Source organism: Ostrea edulis, chromosome 5, assembly GCF_947568905.1.
Source record: "Ostrea edulis chromosome 5, xbOstEdul1.1, whole genome shotgun sequence".
NCBI classification, from domain to species: Eukaryota; Metazoa; Mollusca; class Bivalvia; order Ostreida; family Ostreidae; genus Ostrea; species Ostrea edulis.
In genome coordinates, this window is record NC_079168.1 from 66,420,562 (window position 1) to 66,442,316 (window position 21,755).

The 21,755-nt window shown below is 34.8% G+C and overlaps 2 protein-coding genes across 2 annotated transcripts; one reads left to right on the plus strand and one right to left on the minus strand.

The window, feature by feature from the left end:
- Positions 1-6: 6 nt before the first annotated feature.
- Positions 7-10,860, minus strand: LOC125649813 (uncharacterized). The gene is made up of 5 exons (XM_048877615.2): positions 9,783-10,860; positions 7,384-7,741; positions 2,801-2,971; positions 516-721; positions 7-283 (listed from the first exon to the last, which is right to left on the minus strand). The coding sequence occupies exons 1-5, from the start codon at positions 10,050-10,052 to the stop codon at positions 56-58; spliced, it is 1,233 nt and encodes a 410-aa protein (XP_048733572.2). The 5' UTR covers positions 10,053-10,860; the 3' UTR covers positions 7-55.
- Positions 10,861-12,776: 1,916 nt separating this feature from the next.
- On the plus strand, positions 12,777-21,619 carry LOC130054684 (V-type proton ATPase subunit D-like). Its single transcript, XM_056165196.1, has 7 exons — positions 12,777-12,915; positions 13,457-13,574; positions 14,479-14,626; positions 14,964-15,008; positions 15,326-15,496; positions 19,014-19,092; positions 20,620-21,619. The coding sequence occupies exons 1-7, from the start codon at positions 12,872-12,874 to the stop codon at positions 20,762-20,764; spliced, it is 750 nt and encodes a 249-aa protein (XP_056021171.1). The 5' UTR covers positions 12,777-12,871; the 3' UTR covers positions 20,765-21,619.
- Positions 21,620-21,755: the final 136 nt, after the last annotated feature.

A 21,755-nucleotide genomic window follows, 5' to 3' on the forward strand; every position in this document is an offset into this window, starting at 1 on the left:
CGGATGCACAAAAATCACCTGTTTAATAGACGTTTAGATAATATAAAATGCATTATCACACACTGGTATAGCCCTGTGATCGCTCATTATACAAGGGAGCGTGGTGATGAAGTTTTGCAACAAAGTCTCTTGCCATATTTAGTGGCATCTCTGAATTCAAGTGTACTACAATCAAAGTCTTAGTCAGCCATGGAGGCATCTTAACACCTAGGCTCAGGACACGTCTGTTTATAAGAACTGGGAACGGATTTGTCTTTTTCCATGTGATGCCACATCTACCAATCTGCAAAAACAAACACAAACATTAAATTCATGTACGTTACTATACAAGTCGTTGAAAGGTGTTTTTGACATATGTCACGAAGACTTCACAAATGTATCGAAATAAAAAAAATATATTAATTGGTTTTCTGTCAATAGCATTAGCCTACTTGTCATTGTGTATTCTAACATCATTTTATCTAGAGCTCCCCCTTCTAAGACAGATTAAAAAAAACACACACACAGTAACTTACCCCAAAACATGCGCACAGTCCATCACAGACGGGATTCCTAATGGACACTCGGCTCTCCTCGGCAGTTCCGACACTTGCCGACAACTCTACATCCTGGACACAGGTCAGCGGAAGGTTCTGGATAAAGACACTGTTACATTTAGAAACCTGGATCTTGTAGCCTCCTTCCGCACGTGTAGGATCACCGTATTCCGATAAATCAGCGTCTGAAAACAACATGCTGGAGTGTTCAGGATTTTTTTTCACCTACGATAAATGTCTATCTTTTTTTCTAAAATGTGACTACTAACAAAATTACAGCGATCTCGATAGCTATCATATATGATTTCACAATCCATGTTTCTCGTACATGCTGCAGTATTTGGATGTCCATCTAGTGAATCAGTCACGATAAATCAATGTTCAAATCACAGGCCATTATATCGTTTGAGTTTCAATTGCCTGTGGTTCAGATTAATTGTGGTTCAGATTAATTGTGGATCAGATCAGATTAATTGTGGTTCAGATCAGATTAATTGTGGATCAGATCAGATTAATTGTGGTTCAGATCAGATTATTTGTGCATCAGATCAGATTAATTGTGGTTCAGATCAGATTAATTGTGGTTCAGATTAATGATTAATTGTGGTTCAGATTAATGATTAAGTGTGGTTCAGATTAATTGTGGTTCAGATCAGATTAATTGTGGTTCAGATTAATTGTGGATCAGATTAATTGTGGTTCAGATCAGATTAATTGTGGATCAGATCAGATTAATTGTGGTTCAGATTAATTGTGGTTCAGATTAATTGTGGTTCAGATCAGATTAATTGTGGTTCAGATTAATTGTGGTTCAGATTAATCATTAATTGTGGTTCAGATTAATGATTAAGTGTGGTTCAGATTAATTGTGGTTCAGATCAGATTAATTGTGGTTCAGATTAATTGTAGTTCAGATCAGATTAATTGTGGTTCAGATTAATTGTGTTTCAGATCAGATTAATTGTGGTTCAGATCAGATTAATTGTGGTTCAGATTAATTGTGGATCAGATTAATAGTGGTTCAGATCAGATTAATTGTGGTTCAGATTAATTGTGGATCAGATCAGATTAATTGTGGTTCAGATCAGATTAATTGTGGTTCAGATTAATTGTGGATCAGATTAATTGTGGATCAGATTAATTGTGGTTCAGATCAATTGTGGTTCAGATCAGATTAATTGTGGTTCAGATTAATTGTGGTTCAGATCAGTTTAATTGTGTTTCAGATCAGATTAATTGTGGTTCAGATCAGATTAATTGTGGTTCAGATTAATTGTGGATCAGATCAGATTAATTGTGGTTCAGATCAGATTAATTGTGGTTCAGATTAATTGTGGATCAGATTAATTGTGGTTCAGATTAATTGTGGTTCAGATCAGATTAATTGTGGTTCAGATCAGATTAATTGTGGTGTCTCGAACATGTCGAAGATACCAAGTATTTTCAGTTAGATGAACAAGTAACATGGAAAAAAAGAAAATACATTGGATTGGATCCAAGGATCCGATAACATGTGGCATTAGTACATCTAAATATACTATACAAACGAATTAGTATACAGATGTGTGTATAAGTACTATACACACGAATTAGTCTACAGATGTGTATATAAGTATCATACAAACGAATTAGTCTACAGATGTGTGTATAAGTACTATACACACGAATTAGTATACAGATGTGTGTATAAGTACTATACACACGAATTAGTCTACAGATGTGTATATAAGTATCATACAAACGAATTAGTCTACAGATGTGTGTATAAGTACTATACACACGAATTAGTATACAGATGTGTATACAAGTACTATACAAACGAATTAGTCTACAGATGTGTATATAAGTATCATACAAACGAATTAGTCTACAGATGTGTGCATAAGTACTATACACACGAATTAGTATACAGATGTGTATACAAGTACTATACAAACGAATTAGTCTACAGATGTGTATATAAGTATCATACAAACGAATTAGTCTACAGATGTGTATATAAGTATCATATAAACGAATTAGTCTACAGATGTGTATACATTGTATAAATACTATACAAACGAATTAGTCTACAGATGTGTATATAAGTACTATACACACGAATTAGTCTACATATGTGTATACAAGTACTATACAAACGAATTAGTCTACAGATGTGTGTATTAGTATTATACAAACGATGTATGTACAAGTAATATGGACAATTATATAGTGTGTTATTGGTGCCCGTGAAATCGATTTATATGCGAGTAGCATTCCCTTACCCAGAACGTTTTCCGCCGACAGAATGAGCAGACGCTGGTTGGTCAAACAGAGCCGCCCTTTTCCAATGGACGGCTTAACGGAATTTTTACCTTCCACGTCCAGGAAATCGATGTTGTTGAAATACAGCCACGACCCTCCCAGTACCAGCATTTCTCCCTCCTCCAGCATACCTGAAGGACATGTACAGATTTTTATAGTATACCCGATAGACGGTCATTCGCATTCATTTGAGCATAAAAAAGTGGATGTATTGAGTTGTAAACTGTTCACTCATTCATTAATCTTTGCTGAAATTGATTGTACAAAATGAGTTACTGAGTATTGACTGTACCGGGGGGGGGGGGGGGGGGGGGGGGGTGTGGTGGGGGAGGGAGAGACTGACCTCCTCAACATGTTTTGGCAACGTTTATTTTCCGTCACTTTTACATGCAAAATAAGATATTTGGCTGATCCCCCCCTCCTCCTCCTCACCTTTTAATACATGTAGTAGTATTGAGAGTAATTAAACTTATGTGTGTGTATGCACGTGCATTTCTTTCTTTCGTTTATTGGTACTGAAATGGTCATAACTTTCTAATTAAAGGCTAAAATAAAATATTTTTGCTGTAGGTTTACATTTGTGAATGACTGATGAATGGTGTGCATCATAGACGCCTAGTCAAATTTACGTGCGCGAGAATGCGCGTGCATTGTAATTTTTAACTTCTTTCATCAGGTATTGATCTATAACATTTTGATATTTCCATGACATGTTTCGAAATTGATGTGGCAAATACACTACTTAAGCCCCGTTCACTAGCTGCAGAACTGTAGCTCTCTGAAAAAATATTTTGACATAACAGAGATCAAAATATTTTTTCAGAGAGCTACAGTTCTGCAGCTACCCGTTCACATGCTCTGATTTACTCACGGGGTGCAAATTTTGCATATATGCAAAAATTGCACCCGTGTGTAAAAGTATACTTGCTAAGCGTTCACATGGTACTTAACAAATTAGGGTCAAATGGCAAAGATTCTCGAAGTTTGATAAAGATGGCGGATTATTTTCGATTGAAAAGGAGGATTTTCCCTTACTGTGTAGGCTTCGGTGACAAATTTGATTGATCAAGACATGTCTACAACACTCTATGCAATATAATGTTTGCAGAAATACGGTGTATTTTATGAGAAAAGCGATATTTACCCTCCAAGCAACGTGTGTTCAATTTTCATTGGCTGATATTCAGATAACAGGAAAAATTTCTTATGGATAAAAAAAAAATAGAATTATATTGACATCATAGGTATATACTACAAAAACTTTGTATGTAAGATGATTGGTTGTGCAGAAGCACAATAACACCACTTTTTAAAATGGGAGACGTTTGGGGGAACATCCGTAACGACCCCCGTTACAATTAGAACTACATGTAGTATCTTAATTCTATTATTTCATTTTACTTTTTATTTATTCGGGGGGGGGGGGGGGGGGGGGTAGCGAAGAAGATAGCCTCTTTCAAAATTTGTAAATCTTCCTTATAGCACCTTTTATAGCTAAGCTGGACAATGTGAATTGGAAGTATGCATTTTCTATCTTAATGAAAACACGATGTCCTATAAGTGCATATATGTTTTTGCTGAGGGAGTTAAGCACAGGAAGCATCTGCCACGTGCTTTTTATATATGTACGTTCATAATTCAATTTCAGAGTTCGTAAAAACCTATAAAGATGCAAAATTACGCCTTGTGTTCATGTAAACAACATGTTACACATTCACTCATCCAACTGATCCCGTGATTGTCGAGTTTATCCTCGTAATAAAAATTGTACATTAACAACAGCTGGTTCGTTATTCGAAAGACTTAGTCAGAGTACCAGCCATACATCTGTCGATAAAAGTTTTTTGTCATTTGTATGTGTTAGTCATTTTTCGTCTCCGGGACGATCTCATGGTAATACAATCACGGTATATAATCATATATAATATCTCCCATACAATAAGTTATTATATTACATACAATGTCATCTCCATTACAATAAGTCATTATATTACATACAATGTCATCTCCATTACAATAAGTTATTATATTACATACAATGTATTCTCCCTTACAATAAGTTATTATATTACATACAATGTCATCTCCCTTACAATAAGTTATTATATATAATGTCATCTCCCTTACAATAAGTTATTATATATAATGTCATCTCCCTTACAATAAAATAACTTATTGTAAGGGAGATGACATTGTATGTAATATAATAACTTATTGTAAGGGAGATGCCATTGTATGTAATATAATAACTTATTGTAAGGGAGATGACACTGTATGTAATATAATAACTTATTGTAATGGAGATGACATTGTATGTAATATAATAACTTATTGTAATGGAGATGACATTATATATAATAACTTATTGTAATGGAGATGACATTATATATAATAACTTATTGTTAGGGAGATGACATTATATATAATAACTTATTGTAAGGAAGATGACATTGTATGTAATATAATAACTTATTGTAAGGGAGATGACATTGTATGTAATATAATAACTTATTGTAAGGGAGATGACATTGTATGTAATATAATAACTTATTGTAATGGAGATGACATTGTATGTAATATAATAACTTATTGTAAGGGAGATGACATTGTATGTAATATAATAACTTATTGTAAGGGAGATGACATTGTATGTAATATAATAACTTATTGTAATGGAGATGACATTGTATGTAATATAATAACTTATTGTAATGGAGATGACATTGTATGTAATATAATAACTTATTGTAAGGGAGATGACATTGTATGTAATATAATAACTTATTGTAAGGGAGATGACATTGTATGTAATATAATAACTTATTGTAAGGGAGATGACATTGTATGTAATATAATAACTTATTGTAAGGGAGATGACATTGTATGTAATATAATAACTTATTGTAAGGGAGATTACACTGTATGTAATATAATAACTTATTGTAAGGGAGATTACACTGTATGTAATATAATAACTTATTGTAATGGAGATGACATTGTATGTAATATAATAACTTATTGTAATGGAGATGCCATTGTATGTAATATAATAACTTATTGTAAGGGAGATGACATTGTATGTAATATAATAACTTATTGTAATGGAGATGACATTATATATAATAACATATTACATACAATTTCATCTCTTACAATAAGTTGTTACAATGTCATCCCTTACACTAAGTTATTATATTACATACAGTGTCGTCTCACTTAATTCATTTCTTGTGATAATCTATTACATTACACCAAACGTAACTCCCTCATTGCGGTCCCAAGCCCGCATGAGAAAGGAGGATTGGGCGTGGGGCCAACCCTGTGAAACCCACACGGCGACACCTCTTACTAAAATGACTATAGTACAAGGAACTATACTTTAACTGTTATTTAACTTAAAGGAAATGAAGCAGGCCATGCATCTGGAATTATGACGATTAACAGCCCGATGGCAGATCTCCTGACACAGAAACATCACATCCGAGTTGGGTGAGGTCGGCAAAAGGAGACCTGAAGGCGAACCGTCCTTAAAGACCTTAAGATCTGATCATGGAGACGGCGCCTCGAGTCGCTGCAGACAGAGTCAGGTGGAGCGGCGAGGATCGAGCGAGTAATATCTTTTTAGCAAGTTACCACATTATCAAATGTCGTCTCCCTTGTTTAAGTTATCACATTATCAAATGTCGTCTCCCTTGTTTAAGTTACCACATTATCAAATGTCGTCTCCCTTGTTTAAGTTACCACATTATCAAATGTCGTCTCCCTTGTTTAAGTTATTACATTAATACGTATTATAAAATAAATTTCAAAATACTGACCATTGGGGTATCTAATTTGCCTAAAGGCAAAGTGAAATAGTAAGTGTACTATGGTCATCGTTTTGAATATATAGTGAATGTAGAATGTAGCATTAAAATTTACACACGAAGCGATTACGCTATACATCCTACTTGTAGCACTACCTCGCCCTTGTGTAGCGGCTACGATCTTGAACACAGCACGCTGGGCTACATTCGAATCCTAGCAGCGAAGCCGAGCTAGGTAGCACTACGAAATAGAATATGTACACAGCTAAAGCGAGTGGTAAATAGTAATGCAATATAGAAATAAAAGTGTCCAAAATCATTTGATCCAAAAATAATTTAATATCCGACGATTAACTGGGCTGTTCGTTCAACAGAACTGGACAATGCAAAACTTAGCAGATAACAGACGCTTCTGAGATCTTGTTGGCAGTCCTGGTCAGATTTTCTAGAGACGTTTTACCAGTAAGAACCACGATTCTTTCCACTGAGCCATATTTCACCATCATATGATTTGGCATTTATGAAGTAAGCCTATATTAGTAGTTATTAGTTCTTGGTAAGATGGACTCTTTACAGGTCCTGAGGACTGTAGAGTTTGTTGAAGTAACTGTACACCAAACAGTCGATCGTGAGATATGGCTCTTTCATTGACACCCCCTAAAGGTTAGCACACACCCCTATAGGTTAAAGGTTAACACACGCCCCTAAAGGTTAACACACACCCCTAAAGGTTATACCTTGAATTAACTGTTCGTATGTTAACATCTCCCCCGGCCTCCCCTTTGTATCCCAAACAGTCTCCTTCATGTCGTTAGCCTGGTCCAGAATCGCCTCATTTAACTTGTAGAAATGTTTGTGGCGAGTGTATGCTGTTTCCAAAATCTGTTGTGACCTCGGGTTAAAGTCGACTCGGGTGAAGGCCGATGCTATGGACCTTGGTTGTTCAATGATTACGGTCTTGGCGTCCTTGACCTTTGGACTGACTGAGGGTGATGATGACGGTTTAGGCGTGGTTGACATGATGGATTTGTGGTTGTTCATCTGGTTGGACTCGTTGACTACATACACTCCTTTCTTGAAACCCACCACCGTTTCCTGAAACAACATCAGATAAACATATAATGCAAAAGCAGATTTATTTTCTTACGGAATGCGGCATTTTTCAGTATTAAAACAAGTGATGCAATTATAAGACGGATCCTCAAATCCTGCACGTGTTCCCGGCAGTCTATAAGCCCCTAAGTCGAGGAAAGCTGGAACAGTTCACACCCACCTTTAGCTTTTATTCAGCAATATTTGTAAGCGACAGCTGCTTGGAGGCACTTTTGTTTGTAGACATGGTACATAACGCTTTGTTTCTTTGCCAGAATATTTAATGTCAAGATGTTTTAATCGTGCTGCAATACATTTCATACCATTCACTATGGATTGTGCAATTAATTGTTCAGTGTTTTTTATTTTATATTTTATCACATAATTATTTTCCATTATTTTTTTTAATTTAATTAGAACTTCTCGCATGGGAACATACAGATTAGTGTCAATTATTAAAGAATAGGCTACATATGTATTTTAGTGTTTTATATATATATATATATATATATATATATATATATATATATATTCTTTTTGGGAAATTGTTTCAATACACATACTTATCTTCAAATTTTTAAATAGGATTGGGTGCCATCACAAAGACCAAAGACTTGTTTAATGAGCTTAAAATCGAACTCCAAACCCGTCGTTTTATCTGCGGCACCCCCCAATCTCGGAATCAGAAGTAGATATCTTTACACATCAGCACATTGAGTGATCCCGAGAGGCAACTGCTACCGGCATTTCTGATTTTTGACAAGTTCGGTATTGTTTTATTGATTCGGTGTCTTTTGGTGCCAACTGAGCATCATTTAGCACCGAAAAACAAATCTTCCCACGCATTGTTTTGGCTACATGTTCTATCTCACTCATATCTTCCTTCTATTGTCTGTAACAACATTTGCTCTCTCTTCTATAAGTTCATAATGATCTCCAAAGACATGCTGGCGCGGCGCCCAATCTGCCGTCTGTTCCTAAGCACGAGGGGAGTGTGATTAGAAATTCGTATGGACTCCTGTTATGTGGGACAACTACACGTGTATTACAATAATGCTAAATCACTTAACGGCAACGTCAATTAATGAAAAAAGTCCGAGATAAACGTGTAATTATTGAGCTCATTTAAGTATATTTATTTTCCTCGGTCAGATAAGATGAACCCTCAATACGTCCCTTCGGATGGAGAAGAGGAAATTCGCCCAATTCTCTCTCTCTCTCTCTCTTTCATAAATATGCACGTACATGTATATATCAAGTTGATAGAGCACAGTGAACTCTTTCCCTATGCATAATTCATTAGTTTTCTGGTTGTAAAATCGTCTTATTCATATCAGTAAATTTTATAAAACACGTTCAGCTCTAATTATTTTCATGCATATTTCGTAAGATGCTTTAGTGTTTTTCAGTAGACACATTTTGATGAAAACTGATAACATACTTGTTATATGATCTTGGGTTTCTGACACACCAGTAAACAGTCATTAATTTATTACCACAGAATAATGTTTCCTCTGTATCATATATATGTGTAAACTTGGTATGCAGAACAGTCTTTCAACATCTGTTTGGAGCGGACTGAAAACTTTTGACTTGCAAAGATGAGTAATATGCATCACTTTCTAGAAAGTTGTATATCTTATGTTAAAAAACAATGAAATTCGCTGCAAGTTTAAATTCGACGCGAGAATTAAAAGAGAAAAAGAATACATGTGCTATTATATTAAAAAAGATCGAGACAGAATTCAAAAGATGACGGTATATCTTTATATATAACTTTAACTTTTTAAACACACACACACACACACACACACACACACACACACACACACATATATATATATATATATATATATATATATATAATCGTCTATAAATATATTCTTTTTTTCTTTTTTCAGAGAGATAACTATTGCATTTAGTTTACATAGTTTATATATGGTCTGGGTGCAATAGACTTTTCATTTGTCGATTTAAAAATATTTAACTCTAGTGTATTATAATTTTTAAAAAATTATTTACATATATCATGCCTAGCTCTCACCTTTTTATTAATTGGCACAGGGTCAATAGCTGGTGTCACAATCAATCTTTGTCTTTGGTCCTCTACTTTGGGGATTTCCGAATTCTCATCGGTGGATCCATCGTCATTCTCAAACACTGGGGCGAGGGAGGACGTTACTTTGTCCCTCATCACGGTCTGGTTGTAGGGTTTGGACTGGGGGCCCGTGTACCCGGACACGCCCTCCCATGTATCGATCCCACCCTGTCGCTGGACTGGAAATTCCACGTTATCATAGGGGCATATATCCATCGGAAAAGCAGTCAATGAAAAGTTTTAAAAGCAAAAAACAAATCTAGAAAGCTTTGAATAATTTCAAATCACCCTTCATGTTCACACTAACAAGCACAAAAAACTACAGCATCCTGTTGCGCAAATTCTCTGAGAGTGAGGATTACGCCAAAATTATCAGCAGTGTACAAAACGCATTCTTTTCACCGATCTCATGCAAATTTCGCGATAGAAATATTAATTATATTGCTTTCATTATCTCCTTGGTAACTTCACGGAAAAACAGTGCTCCATGTTACCGAAACTAAGATTTCACCCGAGCTTGAAACGTCCCATCTCACGTATGAAAGGGATACATACGCAGCATCACTGGTGAAAAATATTTTCTATTAGCATTCCAGCGATCGCGACCAGATTTAGAGGCTTTTCTGATCTATCAAAGCAATAAATTACACATCTTCCCCAATGGTTATCGGAGCGATTAGCTCTCGGAGAATAAAGTTCTGTTGAACAGTTTCCTTGGAAAGTGCAAGTCTAAGCGCTATTCATTAAACAATGCACGCTGTGGTCATTATTTTCCATGATGGGATCTTGGATTCTAAATCAAAAGGGTTCGTCTCCTCAGCGAAAGAAATAATCCGTGAAAATCCCCACCAGCTGTCTCTCGTATTTCAGTTTGTTAATTTCCGACGTAAACTTACATATCGAGTGTGTTCCCAGAGACACATTCACAGATGAGTTATTACACGTGTGTATGTAATAAAGGCGTGTTCATTTTCTCTGGAGGCTGTGCACTGGATAATTGTGGGTTCTGGACGCTCAGCGGCAGTTGTCAGAGCGCCAAAGTTCGCGACCGTTTGCGAGTGGTCAACGATAGATAGGCGTCAACGATCGAAGATAAATTAAAACATTATGGTCAATCATGTAAAAATATGTTCTTGGATTTTTATTGATTTAATCTATTTACAGTCAATGGTCATTTCTGTCATGAAACTATTCTTAAAACTTTAATGTTGGGATAGAGAGACGAGAGAAAGAGAGAGGCGGAGAGGGGGGGGGGTGCATGTACAAGTGGACGTATCAATATCGGTATTAATAGGAATTGCGAATTAAAGTACAAAATGTAATATTTAGGCCTTAGTGAATAGTTTATTTACGGTATGAAGTGTTATGTAACACAATTTTATACCTTAAAATTCAACAACAAATTAGAAATAACTGCAAATATCGGACACTGTACATTACATTTTTTTTTTACACGGCTTTGTATAAAATCACATTGTACAATAACTTGCTTTCTTCTATAAAACGTTCAAGGTATATATAGTGTAAAATAAAACGGGAATATAATTAATTAATTGTTCTACTTAGCCATCAGGCGTTAGTAAGTCAGAGGTCAACTGCTGACTTTGACGGGAAAAGGGGATATATTTAACGAGACCATTAACGCACATCAGAAACCTAGTTTACATAGCTTTATAGGCTCGTTTGCTCGACTCATCTTCCCATTGGGGCTTTAATTACTGTGTTTATGAAGGCCACACATCACGTGTCCGCATTACAGTTGGATCTGAAGTTACATGGAACACAGTATTAGTGTCACGTGTGTTGTCGATATTTTTCTATGTGACATAATTTTATTTACAAGTATATGACCACTCATGACAGAATATTGTAAAACAGAGAATCTGTTGAGAATAAGGTTCTCCGAGCATCTCAAATAACATGCAATATTAGTATATATACATTTACCTTAGATTACAACGATAAGATCAGACAGAGTTAGGCGGTGCATCTGTATATGCATTTACCCTGGGCTGGCAGTGTGGTTCGAGTACCAATATTTGGTCATGCTTCGTGTCATGTCCTTAGAGAGAAGGATGCTTACATAAATAAGGGAATCAAATTATCAAAAGAAAATACAACCCAGATATCTATGAATACATCATTGTGCAACAATGATCCAACACTTGAATTATTTGCAGGTTACATTGTGCCCAAAAATTCAGCACATGTATATTTTACATAGATTCATATAGATCTTTAAATTGTAGCTGAGTTGCAGTAACAGACACTCGACGTTTTAAATATCTATAATAAAATAGTTAGCCATTGTTTTGGGGTTTTTTTTTTTGGTATCCTTTTCATATGTAATCAAGAGATCCATGGTTAAACAAAATTGTTGCAACAAAGTCAATTAAGATTCTTTGTTACTCATTTTACAATCCAGGGAACTTTTGTTTGAAAAATAGAATTTCACAACTGTTTTCATATAAGCTAATTGAACTGATCCCTGAAAAAAAGTTAACTATCGGGACCGGATCCAGAAAATTTTCAAAGAGGGAAGGGGCAACCCAATTTGTACCTGACGGAGGGACGAAGACCAAAACATTGACATTTTTGTTAAAATATTTCAACCAAGGGGGGCGGGTTCAAAAGAGACGCGATCATTCAATTCCACTTTGTATCCCCCCGTGACTTCGATTCATTATTAATATGGGATCACGGTTTAAACAAAGTTGAATTTACACTATATATATAAAAGAAGCTTTCTTATAAATTTCTAATGGTTCTTGAGAAGAATTTCTAAGACACACATCCAGTTAAGAAATCTTAAGAATATTTATATTCACATTCTCTTCATGCTCCGTGTGCCCAGGATGGACTGTAATTCGGATATAATGTTTCATATTGGAAAACTTCTCAAGCTGTCCCACAAATAAAAAAAAAAAAGTATCATTTCGGAATTAAATTTACCTACCGATTCCGTAAGAATCTATTTTGACTTCCGGAAAAATCACGTGATATTGACATGTGACCAATAACTTGGAGCAGATAAAATGTCGGGATCTAATGACAGGATCAACATCTTTCCTTCACGAATGTAACTTGATTTTCACACTATTTTATGGTAGCACATTATAGCGCCTTATATAGAACTGTAGATTATATATGAAACGTCACTTGATTCATGTATATTTTGTCATATATCCACCTTTCCGAGGGAGTCGTGGTTATTGTGTAGGCCTGTAAGCGCCTATCAATACATTGTATAATATCAGTAAATCAAGAAAAAAGTTTATGCAAGCAATATTCCTAAAATGTAGTTGTCGAGGGTAGCGAACGAATCTGTCCCACCATGTAAACCTGAAGATCATTTTTAAACAAAATACTTGTAAACCTCCTCAATGAACTCCTAGAGCTTAACAGCTGCTTAAATCTAGAATTGGATCAAATTTTCCTTTTGAAATTGGATTCCCTATGTCCACGAAGCTCATTTTCAAGATCTTTATTTGTATGTTGTTTTTCTTTTTAAAGAAAAGCTATATGTTAAAGCATAATACTGTACCAAAATGAGGCACAGTAATACATAATATTGGCAAGACTGGGATTGGTACTTTACATGCTTTTTATTTTGTGGATAGGGCTATGGCCATTATGAAGGCAAGACTAAAAGGAGCCCAGAAAGGACACAGTTTGTTGAAGAAGAAAGCTGATGCCCTTACAATGAGATTTAGAGCAATCCTTAAAAAGATCATAGAGGTAAGATTGTTATACAGATGCAATGCTTAAAAAGATTATAGACGTAAGATTGCAGGGATCGACATTAACGGTTGTCCAATTGCCCGTCAGGCAAGTGAAAACCCAGTTCGGATAAGTGAAACTCAATACACACTTGCCCAATGGGGCAAGTGATTATTGAAGTAGGAGATGTGATTGTTATAATAATTGTGTTAAGCTTGAATATCAAATATTAGAATGTAAAGTCCAACTCCATATATTGCTGTTTTCTTTACCAAATCGTCAGATTATAGCAAAGGCCCATTCTAGTAGATCACACTGTATCACCAGGGATTTCTCTAGGTTGATTTTACTACGGTAAAAGGTACCTTTCCCCTTTGGCAACAAATGGCTATTTCCCCTTCAACAGATAAAAAATCCCTTTCATTTGTAGAAACTTTACAAACTTGTATGAGAATTTTCAACAAAATCATTTTTATATATTCTCGTCATTTTCTATACTTGTCAGACTTAATTACAATAGATAAAATGAGTAATAAATCAATTTATATTCCATGGATGTCCCCCACCACCATCCCCTGGAAGCTCATGACTACATTCTCAAAAATTCCCTTTAAATTTAAAATGAGTAGTAATATCTAAATGCTGGATAAAACCCTGATCACCGATTGACAGAGAGAGATAATTAAGAGTAACTGGTTGAAAGGCTTATTAGAGACTTAAAATATTTCGGAAAACCAAGTTTTTCATTTGGACAAGTTAAACTTTGAGTTTACTTGCCCAAGTAAGATAAAAAGTTAATGTCTATCCCAGGATTGTTATACAGAACCTATTGTACAATGATACAGAGTTTTTTATAATGCAAATAGTATTTCAGATTCTTTGTATTCAAATGCAGATTTAATGTATTATTAACACAATGTAGACAAAAGTCTTAATGGGAGATGTGATGAAGGAAGCAGCATTTTCCCTGGCAGAGGCCAAATTCACCTCGGGAGATATCAATCACATGGTTCTACAGAATGTCAACAAAGCTCAGTTAAAAGTCCGCTCCAAAAAGGACAATGTGGCAGGTAGTGTCAATAGCATGAAACATTTTAGTTTAACTCCATTGTAGATAATCACAGACTGGACAGAAAGATTAAGATATTTGGATGCCATGGGTTGACAATGGTGAAATTGAGATTTATATATTAATCAGTCTTTTTCATTTTTTTTAAGCAATATTCAAAGACAATGTAAAAAAAACTTTAAAAAACCCACCAAACTTCATGATGTCATATCACAAAAATCAGTTTTAGAGGAAATAAACGTTCATTTTAATTATCAACTTTCTTGTTAGTGCCAACAGAATGCTATTATAGAGCCTAGTTCTTTATGGGTGTGATTTGCTGTGTTTGTGTTTTACAGGTGTTATGTTGCCAGTGTTTGAGAGTTATCAGGATGGATCTGACAGTAAGTATTCCAGTTTGAAGGCTATAGAATTTATTTTAGAGAATGACAATGCTTTGCTCACAATAGAAAACCCATGGATATATGCTTTTCTTTAACCTGTTTGCAATTGAGGTATGATTGGTGCAACTGACTGTGGGTGTTTAGCAATGGTCGCTGCTATGCAATTGTTTAACAGTGTACAAATGAGTGTTAATGTATAAGTTTTAAGTCAGAACTATTTACAGTGAACAAGTAACATGAGCTAATAAGCTTTAATCGACTAAGCACAACAGTAGTTTGAATAGTAGTGGTATCATGCTAACAACTTTTTATCACAGGTTATGAACTAACTGGTCTCTCTAGAGGAGGTCAGCAGATAGATAGATTGAAGAAGAACTATGCACGTGCCATTCAGTTGCTGGTGGAGCTTGCATCACTGCAGACATCATTTGTGACGTTGGACGAGGTCATCAAGATCACTAATCGCAGGGTCAATGCTATTGAACACGGTAAGAGTACTGCAGGAGCAATTTTTTTCTACCCACTGGTACTGGGAAAAATAGCGTCAAAATCGAACAAATTGGGAATTTTCTACCAATGTATCGGCAAATGATTTCAACTAAAAGAAAAGAAAAAAGAGAACAAAACTAGAGCAAAGCTCGTTGCATAGCAACGAGAGGTCTTCCGTTGGAGCTGTGTGACATAAAAACCTAGCAATTAGACATGATTGAGAAACGAACTGTATATTAAATTGCAGATTTTAAAATTGATGCCTGACTCAATGCTCTAGAGTTTTGAATTTAAAACAAATCAAACGTAAGACCAGGGACGTATAAACAAGTATATACATCCCCGGAAAGACTGAATTATTCGAAAAATCCAATATGATCAAAAACATAACATTCTGTGTTATATTTAGGACGACAATGTTTACTTTGTGTACATGCCTGGTTTACACACGATGGTTCCTCGAGGCGGCTACGTAATTGTAAACAAAAACAAATCCCGCGGTGTATGTAAGATGCGTGTAGTTAATGACTAAGTTATTCTATGCTTGAAGGTTTGTTTCTTCAATTAAATATATCGTTGTTTTAATAACAAACATAGAAGAGATAACCTTTTCCTCTTTTTTTCTTTGGAACGATTGTTTATATTAAAGCTACTAAGTAATAAAAAAAGAAAGTTGTCGATAGATGATTTTTAAAGGAACCATAGATCACCTTAAAACCTTATTTTAAAAGAATATTAGCATTTCATGAAGTCAGATTTATCAATTAAAGCAAATTTATTTAAGTTATATGCATATTTTTCCCCCTTCACCTACCTAATGATACAGTTACCTGTTTGCGGGTCAGGCTTTTTACTCATATATAACACAATACTCGAGCAAAATATTATGTTTATGAGATCAATAAGATGTTAAAGAACAACTTTTCCAGCGAAAGCCATATCGAAATATTTACCGTTTTTGAGTTATAAAGCGAAAACTTTGAAGATGCCCAGATACCTAATTTAAGGGACCAGTCCCTTTTTAGGGATATCAAAAGAAAGCTCTTAACATTTTGCACAACTTTTGTTCTACACGTCTTAACAAAATATTTTTAGTTTAAAAGATACAGAGGAAAATATGTGTAATTTTTTGCTCCTTTAGGCGTCCTAATTTTTTAACCCTGTCAACCACCATTTTAAATGCTGTAATCAAAAAACAAAAAACGATGTGCACAACTACAATGCTCCTACTTTTCATTTTCAATGCATTTTCTGCTCAAGCTTATACAGTCTCGGAGCCTTTGTCTGGAAACCAAAGCCCCTAAAATTTCATTCAAAGGGGAATAACTCGTGGACAGAAGGGAATTTCTGAAATGTAGTACATAATTTTAAAATTGTTCTGCAAAGTTTATAAACCCTGAAAATTTGAGCAAAATCCATGCAGAAATGAGCGAGATATGAAGCTTCAAAGTTAGCGTCTAGGAAAAAGAAAAAAAAAAAGAATAATAAGAATAATCTTAACCAGCACAATCAGTAGAAGGTCTTCCGTTGTTACGGAAGACCTTAACAAGATGTAGTCATCTCTTTACAAACTTTTTTACGGTAATATTTGCTGTTGTGAGACAAGGAATCGTCGTAGGCTCGTTTTAGAATCGTCGTATGTAGCTCTACAAAACACGCGCACTGCCATGATCTGTACTTTCGATTTAATACCGGAAATGAACAATTTAGTTAACTCATACATTGTTTCAGACTAAGTAAATTACGATGTCAGTGGTCTATTTTTCGGCAAGTGAATTGGGAATTTTTAGTCTCAAAATTGGGAAAAATCAACGGTTTTTGGCATTGGGAATGGTACCGTTTATCGGTACCAGTTATATAAGGGGGAAAAAAACGCTGTGCAGGGGGAATATGATGTCAGTTTATGGTTTATAATCATAATGAAGAGGCCCAAGGGCCACATCGCTCACCCAGGGTTTGACATTTATATTTTTGAGCACTAGACCAGTCAGGCTACTTCAAATGATTTTTACTAGACCTGACTTTATATCCACTAGCCCTGACCAACTTTCCAGAAAAAAACTTATAGTTTCTCCATATTTTAATACTCCATGGAAATGACAAACATTAAGTTTGAACCAAAACGTATTAAATTGTCTCAAAAATACCTCAAGTCTCGTCATTCAATTTGATTTTCAAATACGTTTTCTGTTTCTTTAAATTCTACCTGGCACGGATATTCTTTAGTCTATTCAGTATAAAATGACCTCAACCGGCTTTTTATTTAATTAATATTTCATAAGCTCTGCTTTGTTTCTTTCCAACCTTTTCTTGTTTCTCTTGAGAAGTCTTTCATTGAGGACGAGAAGTCGTATTTAAATATAGAGACATTCCCGCACATATGTCAACACCGATAAATAGCTGTTTACGATGTAGTTTATTAACTTGATAAACACTTTTATTATAGTCAATTCAAATAAACTGTTTAAAATGAACATCGAGTAGATGTCGTAAAACATCACTTCCGACCGCGACTTATTTATTAGAACTAAAAATAGACATTATCCCATCACACGGTTCAAGATTGCTTGCAAACTCTTTACAGTTAAAAATGAAATATCTTACGGTTTAAAGTAAAGTTCCTTGTTTATTTTTTTAACACGACCAGTCGGATTAGTAAATCGACATTGTACCTGACCGGACCTATCATCTAGTAGACTCGGTCGGTCGGACGTGCCTTAGTGTCAAACCCTGTCACCTGAGTCACCTTGGCCCATATCTGAAGACTTTCCATATATATTTGCATGTAAAACCTTAGTCCCTATTGTCGCCCTTACCTACCCCTGGTGGCCATGATTTTTACAAACTTGAATCTGCACTATGTTGGAAAGCTTTCATGTAAATGTCAACTTCATTGGCCCAATGGTTCTTGAGTAAAAGATTAAAAAGGTTTTCCCTATATATTTGTATGTAAAACTTTCATCCCCTATTGTGACCCCAACCTACCTGTACTATGTCAGGAAGCTTTCGTGTAAATTTCAGCTTCTCTGGTCCAGTGGTTCTTGAGAAGATTTTTTAATGACCCTACCCTATTTTTGCATATTTGTGATTATCTCCCCTTTGAAAAGGACATGGCTCTTCATTTGAACAAACTTGAAAGCCCTTCATCCAAGGATGCTTTTGGCCAAGATTGGTTGAAATTGGCCCAGTGGTTCTGGAGAAGTCGAAAATGTAAAAAGTTTACAGACAGATGGACAGACGACGGTAAACAGGCGATCAGAAAAGCTCACTTGCGCGCCCGGCAATTAGAAAGTGTAAACTGACTCAAACCAGGTTATATATCATATGTCCTCAAATTAAATTCATTCTTTATAATTTAATACAAAAAGCCTAATGACTCTCAATTGCCATGGTAATCTATTGGCTATACTAAATGCACCACTTTAATTGTCTACTGGGTTAACCATAGAATCTCAACCAACACACTTTAGGAAGATACATCAACTAAATGTTGTTAACGTCATTTTTATTTTTCAGTAATCATTCCTCGTATTGAGAGAACTTTATCTTATATTACAACGGAACTGGATGAACGAGAAAGAGAAGAATTTTATAGGTAAAGATATTGTCTTCCTATTACAGTTTATAATGCTGTAAATAGGGGATTTTGAACAAGTGCTTATGGCATAGGAAATTTATGAAATGAGTTGATGGTTTTAATATTTCCCCAAGCCTTGCCATAAGCATGAGTGTAAGATTCTATTTATCACACAACTATCAATAAATGCATAGTTTATTTAATTTCCATTTCATGTGATTGTTTTCATTTTGAGGTCAGCCAAGCTTTAATGCATCGTCTGAAAAATGTCTTTGAGCACAAGAAATAAGATTTAAGGATGTTCTCTCCTGGTTTCAACGTGAGAGCTAAATCGAAATTTTAATCTTAAAATCTAAATGTTAAGTGATGCCATTAAATTACAACAAGAAATGAAACAGTGAATAATTATGATAGACTTGAATACTGTTTGTTACAAAACTATTTTGTTTCTATTTAGCATGTGCAGTTTTGCGATTTTCACATTGTTATTGTTTGACATCATCTGCTCCATCACGGTTTGGGAAATCAAGCTTAGTAATTTGCTTGAAATTTCGGTTTTAAAGTCAATACATGTACCGCTTATTTTCACTTCATAAAAAAAAAAGAAACTCCTCTTGGAACAACTTTGTTTACAATTACATGCCCTTTCTAGTCAATTTTGACAGAGTCGCCAACTTCAAAGGATGCCATGTTGTTTTTGTTTACGTGGTGCATGAATCCATGTGGTTGACCTACATGATTTGCATAATTATTAACCTGTGCAACGAGTTCATATCGTTTTTTCGAACTCGCATTATGAACCCGGAAATTGTACTGTTTTGTGATAAATTTCCTTAATGCAATCTAAAGAAGGGCTGCACATTTAAAGTAATGTTGACCCCAGTAAATTAAACAGTAAAGTTTTAAAGTAATAATATTTTTAATTCATATTTCTCTATACCCCAACTTTAATTTTACAAAATTATTTAATTTAAAAGTTTGTAGAACAAAGTCTGAGGCACAACTGATTATGTTTTCTCAGAATTTCTGTCTTTGTTCTCTCGTTGTATATAGAAAGCACATACTTATCTGATGTTCTCCAAAGGATGGTCATTGTACATTATGTTGAAGACCATTATATTCAAAGGAGAATAACAGCCAAGCATGTGCTCTTAGTTAAATGTAAAATTTAATTAAAATATCGATGGTCTTCTCAAAAAGATATACCCATTATTTATTGACTTCATTACGACCTACTAAGTATTATGTTTTACCATGCGCTTTTGGTGAAATTATGAACACAATACCTGTAGGAATTTCGTATTTGCATGTACAATTTATAAACATGTAATTAAATAATAATTTAAAACATCTGGAATAAAAAAGAGCAAAAAATATTCACTTTTTGAACTTGGATTATTCAAAAGCAATTTCAAATACACCAAATGTGCAAAATTTCTAAATTTATGGTTTCCCCAAAGGGAGGTAACAAAGCAGGGGTTTCATTAAAACATTTCTCTGTATCTTGCTTGAAATTTATTGATAGAATAATTAAATTTTTTCAAGACTAAAGAAAATTCAAGAGAAAAAGAAGAAAATTCGAGCAGAAACAGAAGCAAGGGTAGCTGCCAATAAAGCTCGGAACAAGTACGTGGAACCCACCAGTATCCTGTCAGAGGAAAGAGACGAAGACCTTCTCTTTAATGACTAGTGGCAAGATAAAGCCTAGTAGTGATATAATCTCTCATTATGTATTGGACATTAATTGGATTTTGCAAAGCTTCCGTGACAAAGAAGTAACCGAGGTTAAACAGCAGTTTATGATGAGAACTCCAAGTAATGAACAAGTTTTGATTTCTTGGTACCACAACAGAAGATTTTACGGGTGATATATACCTGTACTGGGCTTGTACATGTTTTTTGATAGAGTTTTTGTTGTAAAACAAAATTATAAGACAGCGTGGAACAAAATATATTGAGCATTTTTTTTTTATCATGATTCAATTTGTATGAACATGTCAAAATTGATGTTCTTGCATTCTCTGAAAAAGAAAATAATTCCCATTTTCTCATATACATCTTTTGTAATTCTGTTTACTAATCATCAATATTTGCAATTTACCATTACCGAAAACTAAATTTCATTTAAGAATTTATTTGATAGCTGCTTCAAGAGAGTACGATCAAGTAAAATCAATTCCCCCAATTAGCCTGTCGTGAATCTAGCCTCGCCACATTTCCTGGATGATTTTGCTGTCACCATGCTTGGAGAAGTCTGGCGATTGAACCAAAACATCTAGGGTTGTGTTTTGTGTAGCTGTGAGAATTGTATCGTTTTTTTGTGATCATTTGAATTATCCAGCTGTCAAATTAATTTATGGGTATGGTGGCTGATTTAATGTTTTGTTGTATGGTTGATTTTATCAGCATTTTAGCAGTGTACGATATTCTATATATATTCAGGATTGCTAGTCATATAATTATATATGTATGTGCGAAAATTGTTGATCTAGAGTTTTTAACATGTATCAGTTCAGAAGATGGAACAGTAAACTGAAAAAGGTAATTTTAGTGTTAATTTTTACTGAATCATATGTGCACAAATACCACTGAATAAAATACAATTACTGACATATGATGCAGTGTCAATCCACATCAGAAGTCAACAATATGCCAGTTTCAAGATAAGAGCTCTTCTGTGT

Bases quoted from the DNA above. Each gene is read 5' to 3' on its own strand.
- LOC125649813 (XM_048877615.2), bottom strand. From the start codon at position 10,052: ATGGATATATGCCCCTATGATAACGTGGAATTTCCAGTCCAGCGACAG. The intron at 722-2,800 runs GTAAGGGAATGC...TGTTGTTTTCAG, and splicing joins GTCGGCGGAAAACGTTCTGG to ACGCTGATTTATCGGAATAC. The intron at 284-515 runs GTAAGTTACTGT...TTGTTTTTGCAG, and splicing joins GACTGTGCGCATGTTTTGGG to ATTGGTAGATGTGGCATCAC.
- LOC130054684 (XM_056165196.1), top strand. From the start codon at position 12,872: ATGTCGGGATCTAATGACAGGATCAACATCTTTCCTTCACGAAT. The intron at 12,916-13,456 runs GTAACTTGATTT...TTTTGTGGATAG, and splicing joins AACATCTTTCCTTCACGAAT to GGCTATGGCCATTATGAAGG. The intron at 14,627-14,963 runs GTAGTGTCAATA...TGTGTTTTACAG, and splicing joins CAAAAAGGACAATGTGGCAG to GTGTTATGTTGCCAGTGTTT.